Below are 22,610 nucleotides of genomic sequence, written 5' to 3' on the forward strand. Positions count from 1 at the left end.
GGAGCTGATAGTACTACACTATTGTTGGTAACTGAAAGACTCATCAAATTAGCCAATGTATTTATTAAACAAACATGCATGTGGTGGTGAATGTGTAACTTTTGTAAATTGCAGATGTTGCAATTCTGAGTAAATCTGCAGAGCTCTCTTTGGAATACCGTGCGCACAGATTCTGCCTGGGCCTGCAGATCAGTCATTTTCACATGCTACATTAGAAGGCTGCTTTGTAGTCAGTAGACAGCAAGGCAGATCATTAGGTTTTGAACAAAGTGTTCATTTATTGACATTATATCAGACACAAGCCAGCATGCTCTCTTCAATTCAAATCAGTCAGTCACTAATGTTCTACATTTTCTTTCTCCATCTGGTATTGTTTGTGTTTTTTAGAGTTGGTGTGTCATTCTGAAGAGAGTGTTGGAGCCGTATAAACCTCAGTGGTGTAGAGATCATGAGGATTGGTCACTCTTCCTTTTTTCCCCTCATAATAAGTGAGTAAGCAACACACCACAATAGTTAAACACATACAGTACATACACACATTCCATTTAAAGGAATGGTTCACCCAAAAATGAAATTTCTCCCATCCTTTAATCATCCTCATGCTATCCCAGATGTGTATGACTTTCTTTCATTTGCTGAACACAAAAGAAGATTTTGAGAACAATATTTTAGCTCGGAAGTCCATTTCAATGCAGGTGAATGGTGAATAATTGCTAAAGTGAATGCTGTCAAGATATATAGTGAAAAAGCAGTTACCTTTTGGTCTCATCCAAAATGTATTGGATTGCTTCAGATGACATTGATTAATCCACTGGAGTTCAATGGATTACTTTTATGCTTCCTTAATCTATTTCCTTATTGTTCCTTTCATTTATATAGCACTTTTCTAGGCACTCAAAGTGCTTTACATAGTATGGGGGAATCTCCTCAACCACCACCAGTGTCCAGCATCCACCTGGATGATACGACGACAGACATAGTGCGTCAGAATGCCCACCACACACCAGCTATTGGTGGAGAGGAGAGTAGAATGATGTATCCAATTCAGGGATGGAGATTATTAGGAGGCCATGATAGATAAGGGCCAAAGCTTTTTGGAGCTTCAAGGGTCTGGCAACCATTCACTTGCATTGTATGGCCTAGACAGCTGAAATATTCTTCTAAAAATCTTTTAGATCTTTTAGAAGTCATTCGCATCTGGGATGGCATGAGGGAAGAGTAAATGATGAGAGTTTTTTTCTTTTTTTTCCTTTCTTTTTTTGGGTAAACTATCCCTTTAATGATGAATTGATTAAATTCTCATGCTACACGCACACAGTGGCAACCCTTCCTCTCTGTCTGTGCAGGTTCCGTGTGCGCTGTCAGAGGGTCATCACTTATAAGATGTTTGATCATATTGTCCTGTTCTTCATCTTCCTCAACTGCATCACAATCGCTCTAGAGAGACCTGACATCCAGCCTGATAGCACGGTAAACACTATACTTACTCTCTTATTGTTCCACTATTCTCAAAACTATAATCATACCACAGATATACATGTCACCATTGTATTATATTCATACTGCCTCTGCACTAAAACTACTATTATAAATTAATAGTACCAACTCTGTTTGGATGAGCCTCGTTCAAAGCTGTTATACCGATATACAGTGTATAGTAATATCCAATATACACACTCTGTGATGGCAGAATTCCAATTTGTTTCTGCATTAATGTCCGAGTCTACATATCAACAAAATCATCTACAGACTATTAAATTACGTTAATTGGTAGATTTATTTGTATACATCATTTTATATATTCATTTTATTTAATACAATTTAAATGCATTAATATTTATTATTAATAATAATTTCTTATTTTTTATTTTTTTTTAAATGTAGTTAATTTTATTGTTAACATTTATTCATTCAAATTTAAATAAAATGTAATTATTATGTTTTATATATATTAAATATATCAATGAAAATAAAAATGATTTATTATTAATTATACTGTTTACACCCCTTAACCATGGTAAAATGCAGACTGTAGCCCACAGTTACTGTAAGAGCCATAATTTGAATAATTAAAATGTAACACTAAAAGGTATAAACATTTCAGTAGATATTTAAATTAGTTTATGTTTATGTTATCTAAGTCAAGCACTTCCCACTGTTTATTGTAAAATGGTTTGCTCCGTTTTTGTATTGGTCTGTCTTAATGCCTTTAAGATTGGCATTTCCTGTATGATTGGCACGTTTCCTTAAGAACGTAAGAAAGACGGAGCAACACAGTTTTTTACCGGAGTTTATCAAAGTTGCTTTATACAATTATGCCAATGCTCAATAAATAATAATGTTTATAAATAATCATTATAAGTGCTTTTTGAATAACGTTAGTTGTACTGATCTTTCTACAGTTTCATAACCACAAAACATTTAGTCTGTAAAACTGTAACATCATGCATACTAATTCAGTGAAAATATGTTATCTTTCTGCTTTTCCAAAAGTACATTATTTATTAAATCGTGAGTGTGAAACCACTCTGCACTTCAATTGTTTGACTTCTCATTTGCTGAATAATTACATAACTTAACAAACTTGACAACAATAACATTGAAAGCTGCTATTTTTTGGTCTGTAAAGGATTTGGTGCATTTGTTATCATTTTAAATTGCATTTTAATTTTTTTTACAGGAACGGATTTTTCTTAAAGTGTCAAACTACATCTTCACTTTGATCTTTGTGGCAGAGATGACTGTGAAGGTAGAAATTTAATAAAACATTTATTTACTGAATATATATTAGAGTTGGGTTTTTTTACTTAAAGGAACAGTTTAGCCAAAAATGAAAATTCTTTAATCATTTACTCGCCCACATGCCATCCCAGATGTGTATGACTTTCCTTCTTCTTCAGAACACAAATTAAGATTTTACGCACCATTAAGAATATTTCAGCTCTGTTGGCACATATAGCCATCATAAAAGTAATCCATACAACTCCATTGGATTAAATAATGTCTTCTGAAGCAAAACACTAGGTGTGTGTAAGGAATAATCAATATATAAAACATTTTTTAACTATAAAATTTTGCTTCCGCCCAGCTCGGTCACGAGGGTCGAATACATGCTGCCCCATGCATGACATAAGCATGTCGGAAATTTCATGCAAGAACTGACACGTGAAATACAGAAAAATATAGAGGCGCAGTGGTGTGTACAACAAAGAAGCATAGATAATCATACATACAGTAGGTGCCTCATTTGGCTGATTTGGATACATCAACTGCGGCGCCATCTTGGAACAGCCAACAAGAAGAGCTCTTTGAAACGGTTTGAATGCAGGTGAATAGAGGAGATGCCTCAGACCGAGTTCCCTCCTCAGAATCCTGCATAAATTCACACTGGTCAAAGACCAGTGGTGGCTCAGCGGTTAAGGCTCTGGGTTACTGACTGAAAGGTTGGGGGTTCAAGCTCCAGCACTGCCAAGATACCACTGTTGGTCCCTTGAGCAAGGCCCTTGACCCTATCTGCTCCAGGGGCGCTGTTTCATGGCTGACCCTGCGCTCTGACCCCAGATTAGTTGGGATATGCGAAAACAACTGCATTTCATTGGCTCTGTACCTGTACTCTGCATAATGACAATAAAATTGAATCTTAATCTTAAATGGCCGAATGCTAACATTTATAGGAAAAAAAAAAAGTTTTAAGTATTGCTCAATTTCTTACACACACCTAGGGTTTTGCTTCAAAAGACATTAATGAATCTGTTATTTACTTTCCAAATTGTCTTTACAATATGGATGGATGGTTGGATGGATGGATGGATGGATGGATGGATGGATGGATGGATGGATGGATGGATGGATGGATGGATGGATGGATGGATGGATGGACGGTGTAAAGTGAACAATGGAAAGGAGGAGGCGAGAACCGTCTTGATAAATTATATTTTAATGTAAAACTGAAACCAAAAGACACAAACGCACACATGGGATGAACAGCTGCCTGTAAACCTTCTCTCTCTGTCTCACCACCGTCCACAGTCACCTTTATATAGATAGATAGATAGACAGACAGATAGACAGATAGATAGATAGATAGATAGATAGATAGATAGATAGATAGATAGATAGATAGATAGATAGATAGATAGATAGATAGATAGATAGATAGATAGATAGATAGATAGATAGATAGATAGATAGATAGATAAATAGATAGATAAAACTATTAACAATAACACAAGCTGATGACATGTCAGTGATGATGATGGTTATGATTAATATGGTGTTGTTATTATAGGTGGTTTCTCTTGGGCTGTATACTGGTCCAGGCTCATACCTGAAGAGCAGCTGGAATGTTTTAGATGGTCTGCTGGTGTTTGTGTCTTTAGTGGACATCCTGGTCTCACTGGCCTCCTCCGGTGGGAACAGAATCCTGGGAATCTTACGTGTGCTTCGTCTGCTCAGAACACTAAGACCCTTGAGGTAAGACTTTTTGAAGGTGTGTATGTGTGGATTCAGTGTACATGTACAAGAAGTCCTTTGTTGAAGATTGTTGTTATACTCTTAAAGGATAGTCACACAAAAAATGACATTTCTGTAAATTACCTAATGTTGTTCCAACCCCATATTCCTTTTTCTTACGTGTAGCACAAAAGGAGTTGTTTAGCAGAACCTCTGAGCTGAATTAATGAGAATTAATGAGAACTGGGGCTGATGAACTCCTTATATGAATCGTACGCTTTGTTGCACTTGCACAGTTTCAAATGTAGCACCTCAAAACGTATCATGCCAGGTTTGCCATCAATCAGTCACAAAAAACAATAACATCAGTTTAAAACAACATGAGGGTTTGGAAATGATGGCAGAATAAACATTTTTGGGTGAAATAATCCTAAACGTTCTAATGTTGCTGTCCATGGTGCTGAAATCACATTTACTCTTATGTTATATTCAGGGAACTGTTCAGCTGGGCACAGCATTGAACAACATGGTGCTCTCAAGCAGAAATATATTCTACTCAACAGACTGACATATTGAGTTCAAGGCTAACACTAGTGTGCATCTCATCTACTTGTTTCAACTTTTTGCACAAATCTGAGCCCTGTTTTTCCAGCCTCGTGCTCGATGAATGGTATCAGTGCTAAAGGATATTGATGCAACACTAAATATGCGTGTGTACGTGCATGCGTGTATGCGTGTGTGTGTGTGTGTGTGTGTGTGTGTGTGTGTGTGTGTGTGTGTGTGTGTGTGTGTGTGTGTGTGTGTGTGTGTGTAATTTTGTTATCAGGGTCATAAGCAGGGCCCCTGGACTAAAGCTGGTTGTTGAAACACTGATCACATCTCTTCGACCTATTGGAAATATTGTGTTGATCTGTTGCGCTTTCTTCATTGTCTTTGGCATTCTTGGAGTTCAGGTAAACATGCACATAAACACACTCTTGATCATATTTAGTTACTTTGTGTTGATTGTGTTATGTCTAAAATTATTTAAAGATAAAATTTGAGTTTTTTGGCTTTTATTCCAAGCCAGATTGATGCTGTATTATTTTGGCCACGTTTTTCCAACTGAGACAAATTTTAGGGATCATAAAATATTTATTTTGTCTGCAAAATCCTCAGTCTTTGATTGCTTGGTGTGACTTGTTCGCTGACGGCCGAAGAATTGCCTTTATGATGAATTTTAAGCCACGTCCAAGCTAATCTTCGTGTGAAAATTCCGTTTTAAGTATGCTTTAATGGAGAGCGTATTTGAAACACTACATTTTTGATGGAGGAAAACAAGATCTAATGTAAATGAGAGACGTAAATGCAGCTAAATCAATGCATTTACAAATTAAAAGGTATTAGTGTGGGCGTGGCATAAGCCTCCAATTATGGGTTGCCATCATGCAGAAGAGTGTCTTCTCCAACAATGGCTAGTTAGTGCTGTCAGTCTGGACAATTGGGACTAAAGTCTTGGTTACAATGTGTATCATAGAGTCTGATATAATGCTTCATAATGTTCCATGGCTTTTACCAAAGTACAGTCATACAATCTGACAAGCAACAGTCGTAAAGGCCTGGAAAAATCGTACAGAGTGCACCCGATTTTAGTTTAAAACCATGTACAATTGAACAACTAAACTTTAAAGTGATGCACTCATTTATAATTTTATTTGTAAAGTTTAAAAGTGATAACTCATCTTGGATGAAGGGGTGTAAGACAACTGTCTAATAAAATACTCTCTAGAAAGGGAATGTCTGCTCCCCCAATATGGCTGACTAGCAGTAGTAAGTAGCATGGGTTTGCCTATAAACTAAAGGCAGATTGGCTATTAAAAAGTAATGATAGTTTGTACAGCCAATTGTGAATCCTTTTCTGTTCAGTTTTCTTACTCTTAAGTAAATGTAATTCAATATAAATTCTGTGAAAACAAGCTTTAATATCACATGCAATTTTGTTTACTATGTCAATATATCTTGTTTAAGGATGTTTAGATTATTTTCTTGGAAAAATGGCACTAATTCTGAAAAGTCTGCAATGTTTATTCAGAATATGTTAAAGCCATATTCTATTTGCCATGTACAATTTCCATCTGGTTTATATTACTGATGTGGAAAATCCATGTGGTGCATTTGACTGTTTTGCTTTCAACCACGTTGTTTGCTTTGTAATAAACATGTGAGTTATTCAAGTATTGTCTAAGTGCAAGATGTTTCTCTCAGCTCTTTAAGGGGAAGTTTTATCATTGTGAAGGATTTGACACTAGAAATATCGCCAATAAATCGGAGTGCCTGCAGGCGAACTACAGATGGGTTCGCAGGAAGTACAACTTTGATAACCTGGGTCAGGTGGGACACACACATGACTTGTATTCTTCACTTTGCCCTTAATAGCCAGTGCAGCAAAAGTGAGCAAAAACTGACTGTACAAAATTACCATTTTACAGTGGTGATAACAGATATAATGAATCAGACTTCTATGTCAGTGGTACCATGGTACTGTATGATTGTCACATTCATGTTCATGTCATATAAATGGTATTGTAAGTAACTCCAAAGGAATACCATGATATTACTATATGGTAGATTACAAACACCATGGTAATACCACCAGATTTCCCACGGTCATGGAAAACCTGGAAATATCAGGAAGTTTTAAAATATGGATTATGGAAAAGTCATGGAAATTTCTATTGTGAATACAAATTTCTCAAGTTGTTCTCGGCTCTAAAACATTTCAAAACATTAGAAATTGCTCTTTATAAATGCGGTCTCTATAAATATATTTTTTAAATCCTTATCCAGTAGTCTAAGTGAAAGGAAAAGTTATGGAAATATCATGTGAATTCATTAGTCAAAAGGTGGGAAACCCTGCACCATGATACTTTTTGTAAGTTTGATCATCTGACTTCATTAGCCATTTGAGCAAAATTTTGTTGTTGTTGTTGTTGTTTATTTTCTTAGTTTTTACTGATTTTACAGATATTTATATTGTTGACCCTGATAGTGTCACTAATATTACAAGTGATGTTTGCTAAGGCATGCATTGCTATTTCTATTGCTTGTCTTGCACCAATTTGTTCTATGGACATAAATTATGCCTTAATTATTTGATGGGCTATTCATTTTCTAAGCAATTGGACTAACGGTTTTCACTTGACAAAAAAATCCTTGTACTTAAATTGAAGGAGGGACCTGGTCAATAGCTTAAAGGAATAGTTCACCAAAACAAATTTATTCTCTCATCGTTTACTCACCATCATGCCATCCCAGATGTGTATGACTTTCTTTTCTCTGCTGAACACAAAGGTTTATTTAGAAGAACATTTCAGCTCTGTTGGTCCATTCCATGCAAGTGAACGGTGACCAGAACTTTTAAGCTCCAAAAATAAAACAAGTAAAGGCAGCATAAAAGTAATCCATATGACTTCAGTGGTTAAATACATGCCACGATTCACTTGCATTGAATGAATATTAGAGATAATCTTCAAAAAATCTTTGTTTGTGTTAAGCAGAATAAAGAAAGTCATACACATCTTGGATGGCAGTAAATGATTAAAGGATTTTAATTTGTATGTGTTTATGTATTATTTTGACTTGTTAGAGATTTATAATGTGTAATGTTCCTTTTTTGTTTTCCACAGGCTCTGATGTCATTATTTGTCCTGTCTTCCAAAGACGGCTGGGTCAACATCATGTATGATGGCTTAGATGCAGTGGCCGTGGACCAACAGGTGTGTGTGTGTGTGTGTGTGTGTGTGTGTGTGTGTGTGTATCCTTTCTTCAGATAACTTTACACAATTTGAAAACAGATTCTCTGGATCTGTCCAGACCAGTTGTGTCGATTTTTGTTTCTTTATCTTCCTTCTTTTGTGTAGCTCTCAGGTGACACAATCACAAAAGGCAGCTGATGGGTTTTAAGTAAAGCACATGTCTAATTTATTCAGCTCTGGACTGGAGAAAAGAAGGAGAGACAGAGAGAGAAAATACAGTGGACTTTAAAATGAGCAGGTTGAGAAAGCGCGACAGAGCATTAATCATTGAATTCCACAGAGAGTTCTTACACACTGTCTCTCTCTCACACACACACACACACACACACACCGTGTGTGTACATTCAATCCAAGACAATAACACAGCATTACATTAACTGGTTTGCATAGTGTCCGTTACAAAAGCCCATCTATTTTGGGGTGATTGCATTCCATGTAGTATGACAAATATGATGTTTCCATTCCTTTATATATTTGCCTCCTTTCACATTTCCTGTGATATGTTTTTTAAAAAGAATCTTATTTTTATCTGAGCAGTTTCTGCATTTTGCTATTTATGGAGAATTCAAGTCACACTGATACTGTGTGTGTGTGTGGGCAGGTTTAAGTGGTTTACTGCTATTTTTTACATTTTTAATACAAACTTGTAATTACTATTATGCTATAAATGTGGTTTATGAGGACATTTCTAGTGTCCCCAAAATTGAAATAATAATAATATACTAAACAATGTTTTTTGAAAATGTAAAAATGCAGAAAGTTTTTGTGAGTGTTAGGTTTAGGGGATATAATCTATAGTTTGTACAGTATAAAAATCATTATGTCTATGGAGAGTTCTCATAATGATAGGTAGACCAACGTGTGTGTGTGTTTGTGTGTGTGTGTGTGTGTGTGTGTGTGTGCGCGCCCATAATGTCCACGTGTGTTTGAACATTAAATCTCACTAAATTTAGTTAGATTTATGCTTTAGTTAGATTTTATGCTATAAATGTAAATATTATTAAAGAAATAATCCAGGTTCAGTACAAGTTAAGCTCAATCGACAGCATTTGTGGCATAATGTTGATTACCACTTTTCTTAAAAAAAAAAAAAAAAAAAGGAAAAATCGAGGTTACAGTGAGGCACTGACAATGGAAGTGAGTGGGGACAATGGAAATTAATGTGGCCAATATTTGGATGGTTTAAACAGAAATGTGACACTTATAATTGTATAAAAGCACTTGCATTGAAAAAAGCGGAACGAGATGCTGTGCTTTTGCTAAGCGCTATGGGGAACAATCCTAGTTGTGACCGAGCTGAAATAATGTGTGTAAAACGTCAATGAACATTGACCGGAATTTATAGCCTCGGCTGATGTAATCATTAGATGCACCTGCGGCCAGGCTATAAATGTATATGTCACCAGGTGTCGTCAGATACTTCTTTTTGAAGAGCAGTCCTGGGGGCTGTCCGGACCCCTACGGTTGTGCAGTGTACTCACAAAAACACGAGAGGTCTCAGACATGAGCTTGAGATGTTGACTCAAGGGCATAAGAGCCCGAAGTAGCATAAATATCTAAACCATTAAATTTTTATAAATGTATGCGGAGAGGACCAGCCTGACGCATCACAAACTTGTTCAGGCATGAGCGGAGATGTCGACTCAAGGGCATAAGAGCCCGGCGTGCAGAACATCCAAACTAAAAAAGTCCAATGAATGTGTGCGGAGAGGACAACCTGCCGCATCACAAACTTGTTTAGGCATGGGCTGAGATGTCGACTCAAGGACATAATAGTCCGGAGTAGCAAAGCATCTAACCCATAAAGTTCGATGAATGTGTGCGAAGAGAACCCTATCGCAACACAAACTTGTCATAAAAACTGATGAATGTGAGCGGAGAGGACCAGCCTGCCGCATCACAAACTTGTCCAGACATGAGCTTGAGATGTCGACTCAAGGGCATAAGAGCCCGGAGTGGCAGAACATCCCAACTATAAAAATCGAATGAATGTGTGCGGAGAGGACAACCTGCCGCATCACAAACTTGCTGCAGAGGGAGACCTCTAGCCAAAGTTTTAGAGGAGGAGAGCCCTCTGTAGAGTGCGCACTAAAATCTACTGGCGAAGCTTGACCGCGCGCCACGTAGGCCCGGGCAATAATGAGGATGCCTCTTTGAGGGCACCCCGCCCACCAAGCCGTGGCAAACCGCAGTGGCCACATAGAACCTGGCAGTGGCGAGGCAAGTGCCCACTGACAGTGCTTTCTACAGAAAATCCAGAACTGAAGCAAACTGGTAGTTAGCTGGTTCTGTATTATGAACTTTAGTAGAAGGAAACGAGGGGGGGGGGGACTGGGCGACTCGGGGAGAAGTAGAGGAGACATTGCGCTATCAACAGAGGTGAAGAGGTCCTCTTCTGCCTTGTAAAATCTACCCAGATCAGGTCCGAGTGGAGGGAGCCCTAGCACTTGAAATGGTCTCAATAACCTCAAGAGAAAACCCTGTGAACCTCATTTACCCTTAGGGGCCAGACATGAAAGGTTTCACAATTTGGGCCAAGGATGAGAAGGTCCTCCCTGTTCAGAATCGCCCAAGGCGAGCCGTCGAGGAGCGGTATTAACTCCGAGAAACATATCCTGTTCGGCCAGCGCAGCGCCATTAATAGGAGGCAAGACCCTTGCTGGTGAACATTGCCAAGACTCCCGGGAGCAGAGAAACCGGGGCAAGAAATGCATACAGACGCATTCTGGGTCATGTATGTGTCTTAACATCCAGACCCAAGGGGGCTGGGTGATTTAAGGGAGAAGTAGAGGAGACATTGCGCTATTCATAGAGGCGACGAGGTCCTCTTCTGCCCTAAGATCTCACCCAAACTTGTTCAAAAGTGGAAAAAGCACGGCATTTAAAAAGTTCTGGATAACCTCAGGAGAAAGCCCTGTGTCCCTCAGTTGGTACCCTTAGGGGCCAAACATGAAAGATTCCACAATTCGGGGCAGGGATGAAATATTGCCCTGTGCCTGAGATAGAAGATCCTTCCTGTTCGGAATCGCCCAAGGCGAGGGAATAAATTAGCTCCGAGAACTAAGCCCTGTTCGGCCAGCGCGGTGCTATCAGTAAGAGGCCCTTGCTGGCGAACTCTGGGCAACTACTACCTTAGGGTGGATTTCTTAACTCCCCCGTTGGTATTTTCTGTCTGGACAGTAAATCTGCTCCCACATACGGCCATCCAGGGATATAACTGACCTGAGTGACAGGAGCTTGCCCTGGGCCCTAAGGAGAATCCGACGCATCAGAAATACAGCTGACAAGAACGTGAGTCTCCTTGAGACCTGGAAATTGTTGATACTGATAACAGTGCAACCTTGACCTAGCCTGACTTTGCTCAGGGTGATCTGAATGGACTCCTAGCCAGAGACAGTTGTGCCTGCATTGTGATTGAACTCCATACGATGCCCCGATAGACAGTGTTCTGAGTGGGAGAGAGGACGCTTTTCTTGGCGTTTTGCCTCAGAAACAGATGAGCTAAGACGATGTCCCTGTGCTGAACTGACATTTCCTGGAACTGCGCTGGGATCAGCCAGTCGTCTACATAATTCAGAATGCAGATGCCCCGGAGTCGCAAGGAGCCAGTGCTACATCATGCATTGTGAATGTGCGGGTAAAAAGGGCTAGGCCGAGTGAAAGAACCTGACACTGGAAGACTTCGCCCCCGGAAGTGAACCACAGGAACTTTCCATGTTGTGGCAGAACTTCTAAATGAAGTATAGAAGTGCATCATAAGATCGATGGTGACCAGCCAAACGAGTTGTAGGGCTTGAGACACGACCGTCTTGACAGGCATCATCTTGGACTTGAACACCCATGGGCAGATCAAGCTTTAAGATCTAAGCCAGACGCCACCCCTCACCCTCCATGGGAAACGGGAAGTATTTAGTGTAATAACCTAACTCTCTCTCTGGAAGGGGAACACATACCATGGCCCCTTTAACCAGGAGATTGAGTTTTTTTACATAAAAAAGAAATCCGGTTTACGGTAGTGAGAACACGCCATTGAAATTAAATTCTGACGCCCTTATAAGAATATATCTGGCAGAAGTTTCCATGCTGCCAGGATCTCTGAGATGGGTATTATATTTTAAAACTTCTGGTTGAGGGGTTGTCGAGTGTTTCGTGTCCTGAATAAAATGCAGGAACAGTGAAAACACCCAATTTTGGCGGAAGCCTCTGCAATCCGAAACACCAAGAGGTGGCTGGAATGGAGGGGCTTCAAGGGGGTACCGGGAGGGGTGAAGTGAAGCACGCGCCCCGCCCCGAGGGGAGCTACCCCCTAATCTAGGCGCAAGACCGTCAGGGTTTTCTCTTACTAGAAATTATAGTCCTGAGGTCTTGCTTCGGGGCTGGTGAGGGCAGCGAGACTGTCCCCAGTCCCCGGGAGGAGGAGCACGACTCGCCACGCTTTGCTTTTGAGCCTCCCTTCAGACAGGACCGAGGCGGGTCTGAGGCTTGCTCGTCAAGCGCAGAACCCACACTCCGGTCCTCCAGGAGGTCAGCCTGGTACGCCTGTAAAACAGCATAGTGTGCAGAGCAGCACCAGCCTGACCTGCTGCTTGATAAGCCCTTCCCACTAAAGTGGAGGTTGTCCTACAAGGCTTTGAGGGGAAAGAGGGCTTCTTAAGTGACGATGCCGAGCCTGGCGAGAGATAGCCCGCAAGCGTCTCTCTCTCCGACCGGCAGCATCACTGAATACCCCCGTGCCTCAGCACCCATGATAGTCAAATATAATGAAGTCGAGGGTATGTGAACACGGGTATATATATAACACACATATATATATATATATATATATATATATATATATATATATATATATATATATATATATTTTTTTTTTTTTTTTAGGGGTTCCTCCATGAGCGAAAAAGCTCTTCATGGAGGTTATCAAAGAAGGGAAGGGACTCATGAGGCGTTCCCTTTCTTAGACTGTAAGATAAAATCTATCCCCTAATTTGGAGGGTTTGGGGGTCTCTTTTTCACGTGGCCAGTCCAATCTGGCAACCGCACGAGTAACAACATCGAGCAATTCCTCCGTAGATTTTTTTATCGTGGACGGAAAGCTCGGTGGCGGGAATAGAATCGCGATTCTCCTCGTGATCTGAAGAAGCGTCGGAACGCGCTTCGAGATCATGTGAAGGACCAGCTGGGTTTGGGGAGAGAGCGAGAGAAAGGGATCAACCCGTCTCTTGCTCCTCAGCCAAATCCATGCAAGAGCCCCACAAACTATCTTTTTCTTTTTTTTTCGTGAGTGCTGACTCCCGGAAGCAAGCGAGGCGAGTGCGAAGCACTTTGCCTGTTAAAGCAAATCGCAGTGCTCGCACCCGCCCTGCTGCAACGCGAGAGCAGCGTGCTCTTACCCCCAAACAAACAGAGCAAAAACTGATGCGTGTCCTCTTCAGCTATAGAGCGAGAACAGGGGAACAGGCATCGTTTGCGGCTTTCAGTCATTCTTTTTTTTCTTTTCATTTTTTTTTAAATGTATATATATATATATTATATTTTCTAAACAGTAGAGAAAAGAGAAAAATGTTCACTGCACACTGTCTAACCAATTCTAACTCCTAACAGAGGAAAGAAAGTTTTGACAGGGTTTATAAAACATACAGAAACAGAATCGCTCTGAAAAAAAGAGTTCCAGACGACACCTGGTGACGTATCCATTTATAGCCTGGCCGCAGGTGCATCTAATGATTACATCAGCCGAGGCTATAAATTCCGGTCAATGTTCATTGACGTGTAACACACATTATTTCAGCTCGGTCACGACTAGGATTGTTCCCCATAGCGCTTAGCATAAGCGCAGCATCATAGTGAAGCTTTTTGTAAGGGGAACAAGACTAAAATACTGAAAAGCGTGTTTTTTATTCAGAATATACTTTATTCCAACTATGCTGTTCACATGTATGCAACTCTTTAGGAAAAATACAAATAAAAGGCTTGTGTATTCTGAGTAAATAATATTTTTTAGTAATGTGTCTAACCCAAGTAATGCAGTGGTAAATACTGAAAGTCAATAAGTGATATCTGATTACAAGAATTTTAAATGTAATCTGTTACACTAATGCTTAATGAAAAAGCTATTTTATTACAGTTATTACTTTGTAATCACATTGCACTAATAAGGACATTAATCAGCAAATTATTGTGAATGATTATTATGAAGGGTACAACTTTTCAATTGAACAATGTCAACATCTCGTATTATATCTGAGCAGTTTCTCTCTTTTATCTCCTTCACCTTTCCTCCACTGTCCTTCTTTCTCTCTTTGTCTATCTTCTCTCTTTGTAGCCCATTAGGAATCATAATCCCTGGATGCTCCTGTACTTCATCTCCTTCCTGCTGATCGTCAGCTTCTTCGTACTGAACATGTTTGTCGGTGTGGTGGTGGAGAACTTCCACAAGTGTAGACAAGACCAGGAGGAAGAGGAGGCCCGACGGAGAGAGGAGAAGAGACAGAAACGCATGGAGAAGAAACGCAGGAGTGAGTGTGTGTTTTTTGGGATGTTGCATGTCAAAACCAGGCAATATTATATTATGAGAGCAGTACGATTTAAGCGGGGAGAGGAAATCTCTGTTGCTACATTCCCCTTACATCCTGTAAACTGTTCCATGGATTTCAGTCTCTGTGTGGCATGGTGACATAATTTTTTTTTCATTAGCTTTTTTTGGAATAATTTTCATTGTCTCAATTTTTGTCTCAATATTATTAACTTGTTGAATAGTTGGATAATGTAGTCGACTAGGAACTGCTATGAGAAACCAACAGTACAGCGATCTGACAGCCTGCGTTAAGCTGTGTGTATAAAGCTTGAGAAACAGAAAATAGTTTTAATTTCCACAGCCACGTTCTTCAAAGCCCTTTGACTTTGTTTGACTTTAAAATCATGCAACCAGTATTTAATTAAACAGGAGAGACATACTGTAATTATAAGTGGGAGTTCAATCATTTATGTCACTTTAATCCTGTGGTTTTGTCAAGTCAAGTCAAGTGGTTTTTATTGTCGTTTCAACCATATACAGTTAGTACAGTACACAGCAAAACGAGACAACGTTCCTCCAGGACCATGGTGCTACATAAAAACAACATAGGACAAACACAGGACCACATGAGACAACACAACGAAATAAAATACCTATATAAACTACCTATATATACCTATATAAAGTGCATGTGCAAACATGTGCAAAAAGTACAGGACAGTACAACAAATTACTGACAATGAACAGGACAATAGACAGTGCAGCGCCGACCAGTACTCAGTAGTGCAAAAAGATGACAGTTTCTAAAAATGTAAACATAGCATACTATGAGATAGTGTTCTATGCACATAGCAGTTATTGAGGTAGCAGACAGTTATAAAGTGACAGTAATTAAAGTGCAACTCAGGACACGTGTGTGTCAAACCAGTCTCTGAGTATTGAGGAGTCTGATGGCTTGGGGGAAGAAGCTGTTACACAGTCTGGCCGTGAGGGCCGAATGCTTCGGTACCTCTTGCCAGACGGGAGGAGGGTGAAGAGTTTGTGTGAAGGGTGTGTGGGGTCGTCCACAATGCTGGTTGCTTTGCGGATACAGTGTTTTTTGTAAATGTCTTTGATGGAGGGAAGAGAGACCCCAATGATCTTCTCAGCTGTCCTCACTATCCTCTGCAGGGCTTTGCGGTCCGAAACGGTGCAAGTCCCAAACCAGGCAGTGATGCAGCTGCTCAGGATGCTCTCAATAGTCCCTCTATAGAATGTAGTGAGGATGGGGGTTGGGAGATGTGCTTTCCTCAGCCTTCGAAGAAAGTAGAGACGCTGCTGGGCTTTCCTGGTGATAGAGCTGGTGTTGAGGGACCAGGTGAGGTTCTCCGCCAAGTGAACACCAAGGAATTTGGTGCTTTTGACGATCTCCACAGAGGAGCCGTCGATGTTCAGCGGAGTGTGTTCACCTTGTGCTCTCCTAAAGTCAACAACCATCTCCTTTGTTTTGTCAACATTCAGGGACAGGTTGTTGGCTCTACACCAGTTCGTCAGCCGCTGCACCTCCTCTCTGTATGCTGACTCGTTGTTCTTGCTGATGAGACCCACCACGGTCGTGTCATCGGCGAACTTGATGATGTGATTCGAGCTGTGCATTGCTGCACAGTCGTGAGTCAGCAGAGTGAACAGCAGTGGACTGAGCACACAGCCCTGGGGGCCCCAGTGCTCAGTGTGGTGGTGGTGGAGATGCTGTTCCCGATCCGGACTGACTGAGGTCTCCCAGTCAGGAAGTCCAGGATCCAGTTGCAGAGGGAGGTGTCCAGGCCCAGCAGGTTCAGCTTTCCAATCAGGTGCTGGGGAATGATTGTGTTGAATGCTGAGCTGAAATCTATGAACAGCATTCGAACGTATGAGTCCTTATTGTCTAGGTGGGTGAGGGCCAGATGGAGGGTTGTGGTGATGGCATCGTCCGTTGAACGGTTTGAACGATACGCAAACTGCAGTGGGTCTAGTGAGGGGGGCAGCTGGGTCTTAATCTGCCTCATGACGAGCCTCTCGAAGCACTTCATGATGATGGGTGTAAGTGCGACGGGACGGTAGTCGTTGAGGCAGGACACTGAAGACTTCTTTGGCATGGGGATGATGAGATCTGCTCAGAGAGATGTTGAAGATGTCGGTAAGAACATCTGCTAGCTGGTCTGCACATCCTCTGAGCACTCTGCCAGGAATGTTGTCTGGTCCAGCAGCCTTCCGTGGGTTGACTCTACGTAGAGTTTTCCTCACATCTGCCGTGGTAAGACAGAGCACCTGGTCGTTGGGAGGAGGGGTGGACTTCCTCGCCATCACGTCGTTCTGCACTTCAAACCGAGCGTAGAAGTCGTTCAGCGCATCTGGAAGGGAGGCATCTTTGTCACAGGCAACTGATGTTGTCCTGTAGTTGGTGATGGCCTGGATGCCCTGCCACATGCGCCGCGTGTCACCGCTGTCCTGGAAGTGACTGTGGATTCTCTGGGCGTGTGCGCTTTGCCTCTCTGATTGCCCGTGACAGTTTGGCCCTAGCTGTTCTTAGGGCTGCCTTATCGCCTGCTCTGAAGGCGGAGTCTCGGGACCTCAGCAGCGTGCGCACCTCCGCAGTCATCCACGGCTTCTGGTTGTAGCGTGTGGTGATGGTCTTGGAGAAAGTGACATCATCAATGCACTTGCTGATGTAGCTGGTCACTGATGCTGTGTATTCCTCCAAGTTGGTAGAATCGCCATATGTTGCAGCCTCCCTGAACATGTGCCAGTCAGTACACTCAAAACAGTCCTGAAGAGCAGAGATGGCTCCTGCTGGCCAGGTTTTCACCTGCTTCTGAAGCGGTTTTGTGCGTCTGACTAGCGGTCTGTATGCTGGAATTAACATAACAGAGATGTGGTCTGAGTAGCCGAGGTGGGGGCGGGGCTCCGCCGGTCACGCGCCTGGGATGTTTGTGTAAACAAGATCAAGCGCGTTCGCCCCTCTCGTTGCAAAGTCCACATACTGATGGAATTTAGGGAGCACTGTCTTGAGATTTGCATGGTTGAAATCACCGGCGACAATAAACTGTCCGTCGGGGTGAGCATTCTGCAGTTCGCTCATAGCCCCATACAGTTCACAGAGCGCTTCCTTAGCGTTAGCGCTGGGGGGTATGTAAACTCCGGTTATGCAAACAGTGGTGAATTCCCGTGGTAGATCATGAGTAGTGATGACCCTTGAATGTGTAAGAGAAAGGAACCTGATTTAACATTCGATATCTAATGGCAACCCAACACCGTAAAAAAACAAAACAACAAAAAACCGAACAGAAGGAATAAGTCTTGTCCAGAATAAGTCTTGGATGACCAAAATGTAAAGCCATTTATTTAGTTGCCCTTATATTTACAGTGCAATGCCATAATCATAGTTAAGACCAAAGCATATCATTACTGGGGTTAGATCAATGTATCTGGTCACTATCTATAAACAAAAACAATAAAAAAAAATAAAAAAAAACATATATTATAGTATTTATTATGAAAAAATAGCCAAAACGCATTTAGAAAGAAACAGTAACTACAACTGCCACAGTTGTGATAAAAAATTATGTATAACAATATACCTACAGTAATAGATTATTAGCTAAAACATTTTGGTCAAAATACCACAGTTACTGTTATCTTTGTAAAATCATGACTAATTTTAGTAAGGGTGGTAATGTGTCATTTGAAAAACCTTGCATCAGTGTTGTTGTCTGCGCTTTGATATCTACGGAAGTTCGGTTTACACGCGAGCGCTCTAGAAGCAGTAGGTTAGAGAAGGCCATTGGTCAGGATTCAATCGCAAAGAATTTTCAGATGAGAAGCCTATTTAACATGTATAAAGCACCAAACACAGGATGCATATCATTAGATTGCTTCAATGGCCCGAAATTTCGATTTAGTCGTGGAAATATTTAAATGGAGGAAGAACCCTGGCATTGTTCTTTCCCTGTTGCCGCAACCCGTCAGTTGAGAAACACTTGCTGCATCTGAAACCGTGTACTGTCAGTACTAACAGTCTGTCACAGTACTGTATTTGATGAAGGATACATTTATCAGCCACTCAAACAGCATGTTATTTCGGTATTCATGCAAGTAGTTTGAATATATTTCTGAAATACTTCATCCGGGGATGTGGGCATTGACCCATGTCCTGAATTTGTGACACAAGTACAACAACAGCAAAAATTATATGCTCTGGTTTTGTTCAACAAGCACCATTTAAGCACAAGGAACAAGTAACATATCTTGTTATATGTAGCACTTACAGTTAAGAAGAGCCGTTCAACTTGTGGTTCACCGGCGTTCTTTTAAATCAAGTGTTTTGAAAGTGATGTTGCGTCAGCTCCCAAGGAATTATGGAATCGTTAAGTGTCCAGTCGATCTGCACTTCAGAATCTCACCGGAAACAGAAGGGTATTTCTCGCTTACTGCTTCATGAATACTGTGGATTTGGACATACTACTCCATTGGAATACTGTTTTTAGCCTACTATATAGTAGAGAAGTATGGATATTCAGACACAGCGGCTGATTTAAAAATTATGGCTAGAACCTCTAGTAGTGGATCGCTATTCTCTAGAGTCTATTCTGTAGACATATGGACTGCAGCATCAGCCTGTCATGAGCACAATACTTATCATGGTATTATTATCATGGACACTGAACCATGGTTGGACAGTTTTTTGTGGTAATGAATGATATGGTATTTTTTAAGTACCTTGGAGAACCACTTTTACAAACATGGTATCTTTATATGGTAATCATTCAGTGCCATATTTTAAAGACATTTACATTTATGCATTTGGCAGACCAAATGCTATTTATCCAAAGCGACTCACAGTGCACTTATTACAGGGACAATCCCCCCGGAGCAACCTGGAGTTAAGTGCCTTGCTCAAGGACACAATGGTGGTGGCTGTGGGGTTTGAACCTGTGACATTCTGATTAACAGCCCTGTGCTTTAGCCACTACGCCACCACCACTCCCAAAGAACCACAGCATTACCATCTAGTGGCATGGTATGATAGTACATTTTTGTAAGGGAAACTTCACCTGAAACCTCATTATTTCGCTCTCTGTCTCTGAACCTCACTTGCTCTCTCGCTCTCTCTCTCTCTCTCTCTCTCTCTCACACACACACACACACACACACACACACACAAACACACACTAAGCTCCTCTCAAAGACACCTTGAGTGGTCATGGACAGTGATGGATGGAGGGGGACACTCGGCCGGACACTTCTAACGTCCTGCCAATGACTCGATTGTTTTGTAACTGTGATTATACACACACACACACACATACACATATTGCCACTTTAGCAATTTACTGGCCAAACTGAACTGGGTCAGTGTGCTTGTGCTTGACAGGGACAACAAAGTAGTCTATACATTACATGCTAAGTAGTACACACACTCTGTACACTTCTGTCCTTCAGTTAATTTGAATGACAGGTTGAATTATTTAATAAAATTATATGCATTCAATGATAAAACTATTAAAAAACTAGACAATTTTAAGGTCAACAAGAAACAAGATCCGCATTATATATTTGAGAATAAATATATTTGATATTTCTGATATATTTCAGAATAAATCTGGAAATTCATGGAAACAAATGACTCGATTATGTTCCACAGAAATTGATTGGATTGTGAAAAGTTCCAATGTACCGTAAGTTTGGGAAGAACTTGTTTATATATGTAGCTGATGGGTTGTAAACAAACAACATAGGATAAAAAAAATATTTTGGGGGTTTTATTCTGATGGCTGTTGAAAAAAACAAATTATAATAATATGGGGCATATTGTATTACTTATTTTGTATTACATATAAATCATATAAATGTTTTCCAGGGAAGTGCACACTTTTAAAACCATGCCGTGACACAAGACAAGTGTGTGTGTGTGTGTGTGTGTGTGTGTGTGTGTGTGTGTGTGTGTGTGTGTGTGTGTGTGTGTGTGTGTGTGTGTGTCTAAATTACCTGAATGACCTTAATGACAATGTTCCATTGTTCTCTGTGGCTGTATGTGGATGTTTGTGTGTGTGTGTGTGTGTGTGTGTGTGTGTTTGTGTTTTAGAGGCCCAGCAGAGGCCGTACTATGCTGACTACTCTCCTGCAAGACTCTACATTCACACACTCTGCACAAGTCATTATTTGGACCTCTTCATCACCATCATCATCGCTATTAATGTACTCACAATGTCTATGGAGCACTACAGACAGCCCAAGGTTTGCAATTTTACATACATGTATCTCCTGCAATCATTTAATCACAAACAGCATAAGAGTAATTTCCTTAGAAGATGCATTAATACTTTGTGCATCTAACTGTCTTTTTAATGTGTGTCTGTGTAATTCAGTATCTGGATGAGGTGCTGAAGTACTGTAACTATTTTTTCACACTGGTATTTGTGATTGAGGCTGCACTGAAACTGGTCGCCTTTGGCTTTAGGAGATTTTTCAAAGAAAGGTAAGGTGCCCTCTTGTGGACACAATAAAGAAACAATGTTTTCTTCACCATATGTTTAATAGTAGGTCTCTAATGCAAATGTCTCTTTTTAGCTCTTTTCAAGAACATATCTGTGATTTCTCTCTTAGGTGGAATCAGTTAGACCTGGCCATAGTCCTTCTTTCTATCATGGGAATTACACTAGAGGAGATCGACCTGAATGCCTCTCTACCAATCAACCCAACCATCATACGCATCATGAGGGTTCTGCGCATTGCCAGAGGTACAAAATGCATGAATACATGCACACTGGTGGGCAAGTGAATGATGCTGATGTCAAAGAGGGATTTAGAGATATTGAGTAATTGAATAAATGAAGGAACTGCTGCACTGCAATATGAGGTCAGAATCATTTAAGGCACAACAATATAATGATAGGTCGCTTGTAAAAAATATTGTACATTATCTTTTGTCTTGCCTTCATGTAATTAGTTAGATTTTTTTGAGCCATTAAAAAAGTGCCGCAACCGTTTAGTGAATTCGATTATTAATGTCTTTGAGGCAATCAAAAAGAGACTTATAGGAATGATTGTCAACATAAATTCAATTGGAAGATGCAACTGATTATCATTGGCTTAAGAGAAATTGGAAATATCACTTGTTTTAAGAACAAAATCAAAACACAACAGGGGGTGCATATATATATATAAAAATAAAATGGGCCATAAAAGAACGTTGTGGCACCCCGTGGAAGATAGGTGTCAATAGAGCGAAGTTTCAACTTTCACCAGCACTTTTGATAAAAACAGAAATGCAGAACTTTTAAATGTAGCGTAGCGAGCTCGGAATGGCATCAATCTTACCTATAATGAAATTCAGAACATTTTCACAGCATTCTGAGGGTGCATCAGGACAAGAAGTGACAGGTGAAGTTTTTTGAGTAGTGCAAAACAGAAATTTAGGACTATGGGAGTTTTTTGCCGGTATTATCAGGGATTCCATACTTGCTGCTTTTAGATAGTAAAAAAATGGCTCCAAGAATTCAAAGAGATTTGCATCTTATCATTTATGTTTTTGATCTGCCACACTTCTGCTGAGCACAGTCAGGGCTGGATTCTAACTTTAGGTCTAGACAGTCAACTTGAAGTCGAGAGAGTCGAGATTGGCTCTACACAAGCAGCACAATAGCAAACTTGTATGTGCTGAAGAGTTGCAGTATTGCATATACTATAAAGAAGAAAGTCATGAAGGAATCAGAGAAATTATTTGGTATGGGAGGATTAATAGAGAAAGATCTAGGCAATTTAAGTTAAAGAACTAGACATTGGAGTGTGGCATTACAAACAGTAGAAATGTCGACAAATAATGATGAAACACT

General features: G+C 40.5%; 1 protein-coding gene across 1 annotated transcript in view; it reads left to right on the top strand.

Moving 5' to 3' along the window:
* The window catches only part of LOC127651351 (voltage-dependent T-type calcium channel subunit alpha-1H-like), an 88,190-nt gene that overhangs the window by 49,034 nt on the left and 16,546 nt on the right, over positions 1-22,610 (top strand). The window contains exons 16-26 of the mRNA XM_052137126.1: positions 388-488; positions 1,347-1,470; positions 2,681-2,749; positions 4,289-4,473; positions 5,279-5,405; positions 6,697-6,822; positions 8,118-8,207; positions 14,569-14,761; positions 20,861-21,012; positions 21,144-21,253; positions 21,382-21,515. Of these exons, the coding sequence (XP_051993086.1) occupies positions 388-488; positions 1,347-1,470; positions 2,681-2,749; positions 4,289-4,473; positions 5,279-5,405; positions 6,697-6,822; positions 8,118-8,207; positions 14,569-14,761; positions 20,861-21,012; positions 21,144-21,253; positions 21,382-21,515 (1,411 nt within the window). The remainder of the gene's footprint in view (positions 1-387; positions 489-1,346; positions 1,471-2,680; positions 2,750-4,288; positions 4,474-5,278; positions 5,406-6,696; positions 6,823-8,117; positions 8,208-14,568; positions 14,762-20,860; positions 21,013-21,143; positions 21,254-21,381; positions 21,516-22,610) is intronic.

Source organism: Xyrauchen texanus, chromosome 11 (genome assembly GCF_025860055.1).
Source record: "Xyrauchen texanus isolate HMW12.3.18 chromosome 11, RBS_HiC_50CHRs, whole genome shotgun sequence".
Classification (NCBI taxonomy): Eukaryota; Metazoa; Chordata; class Actinopteri; order Cypriniformes; family Catostomidae; genus Xyrauchen; species Xyrauchen texanus.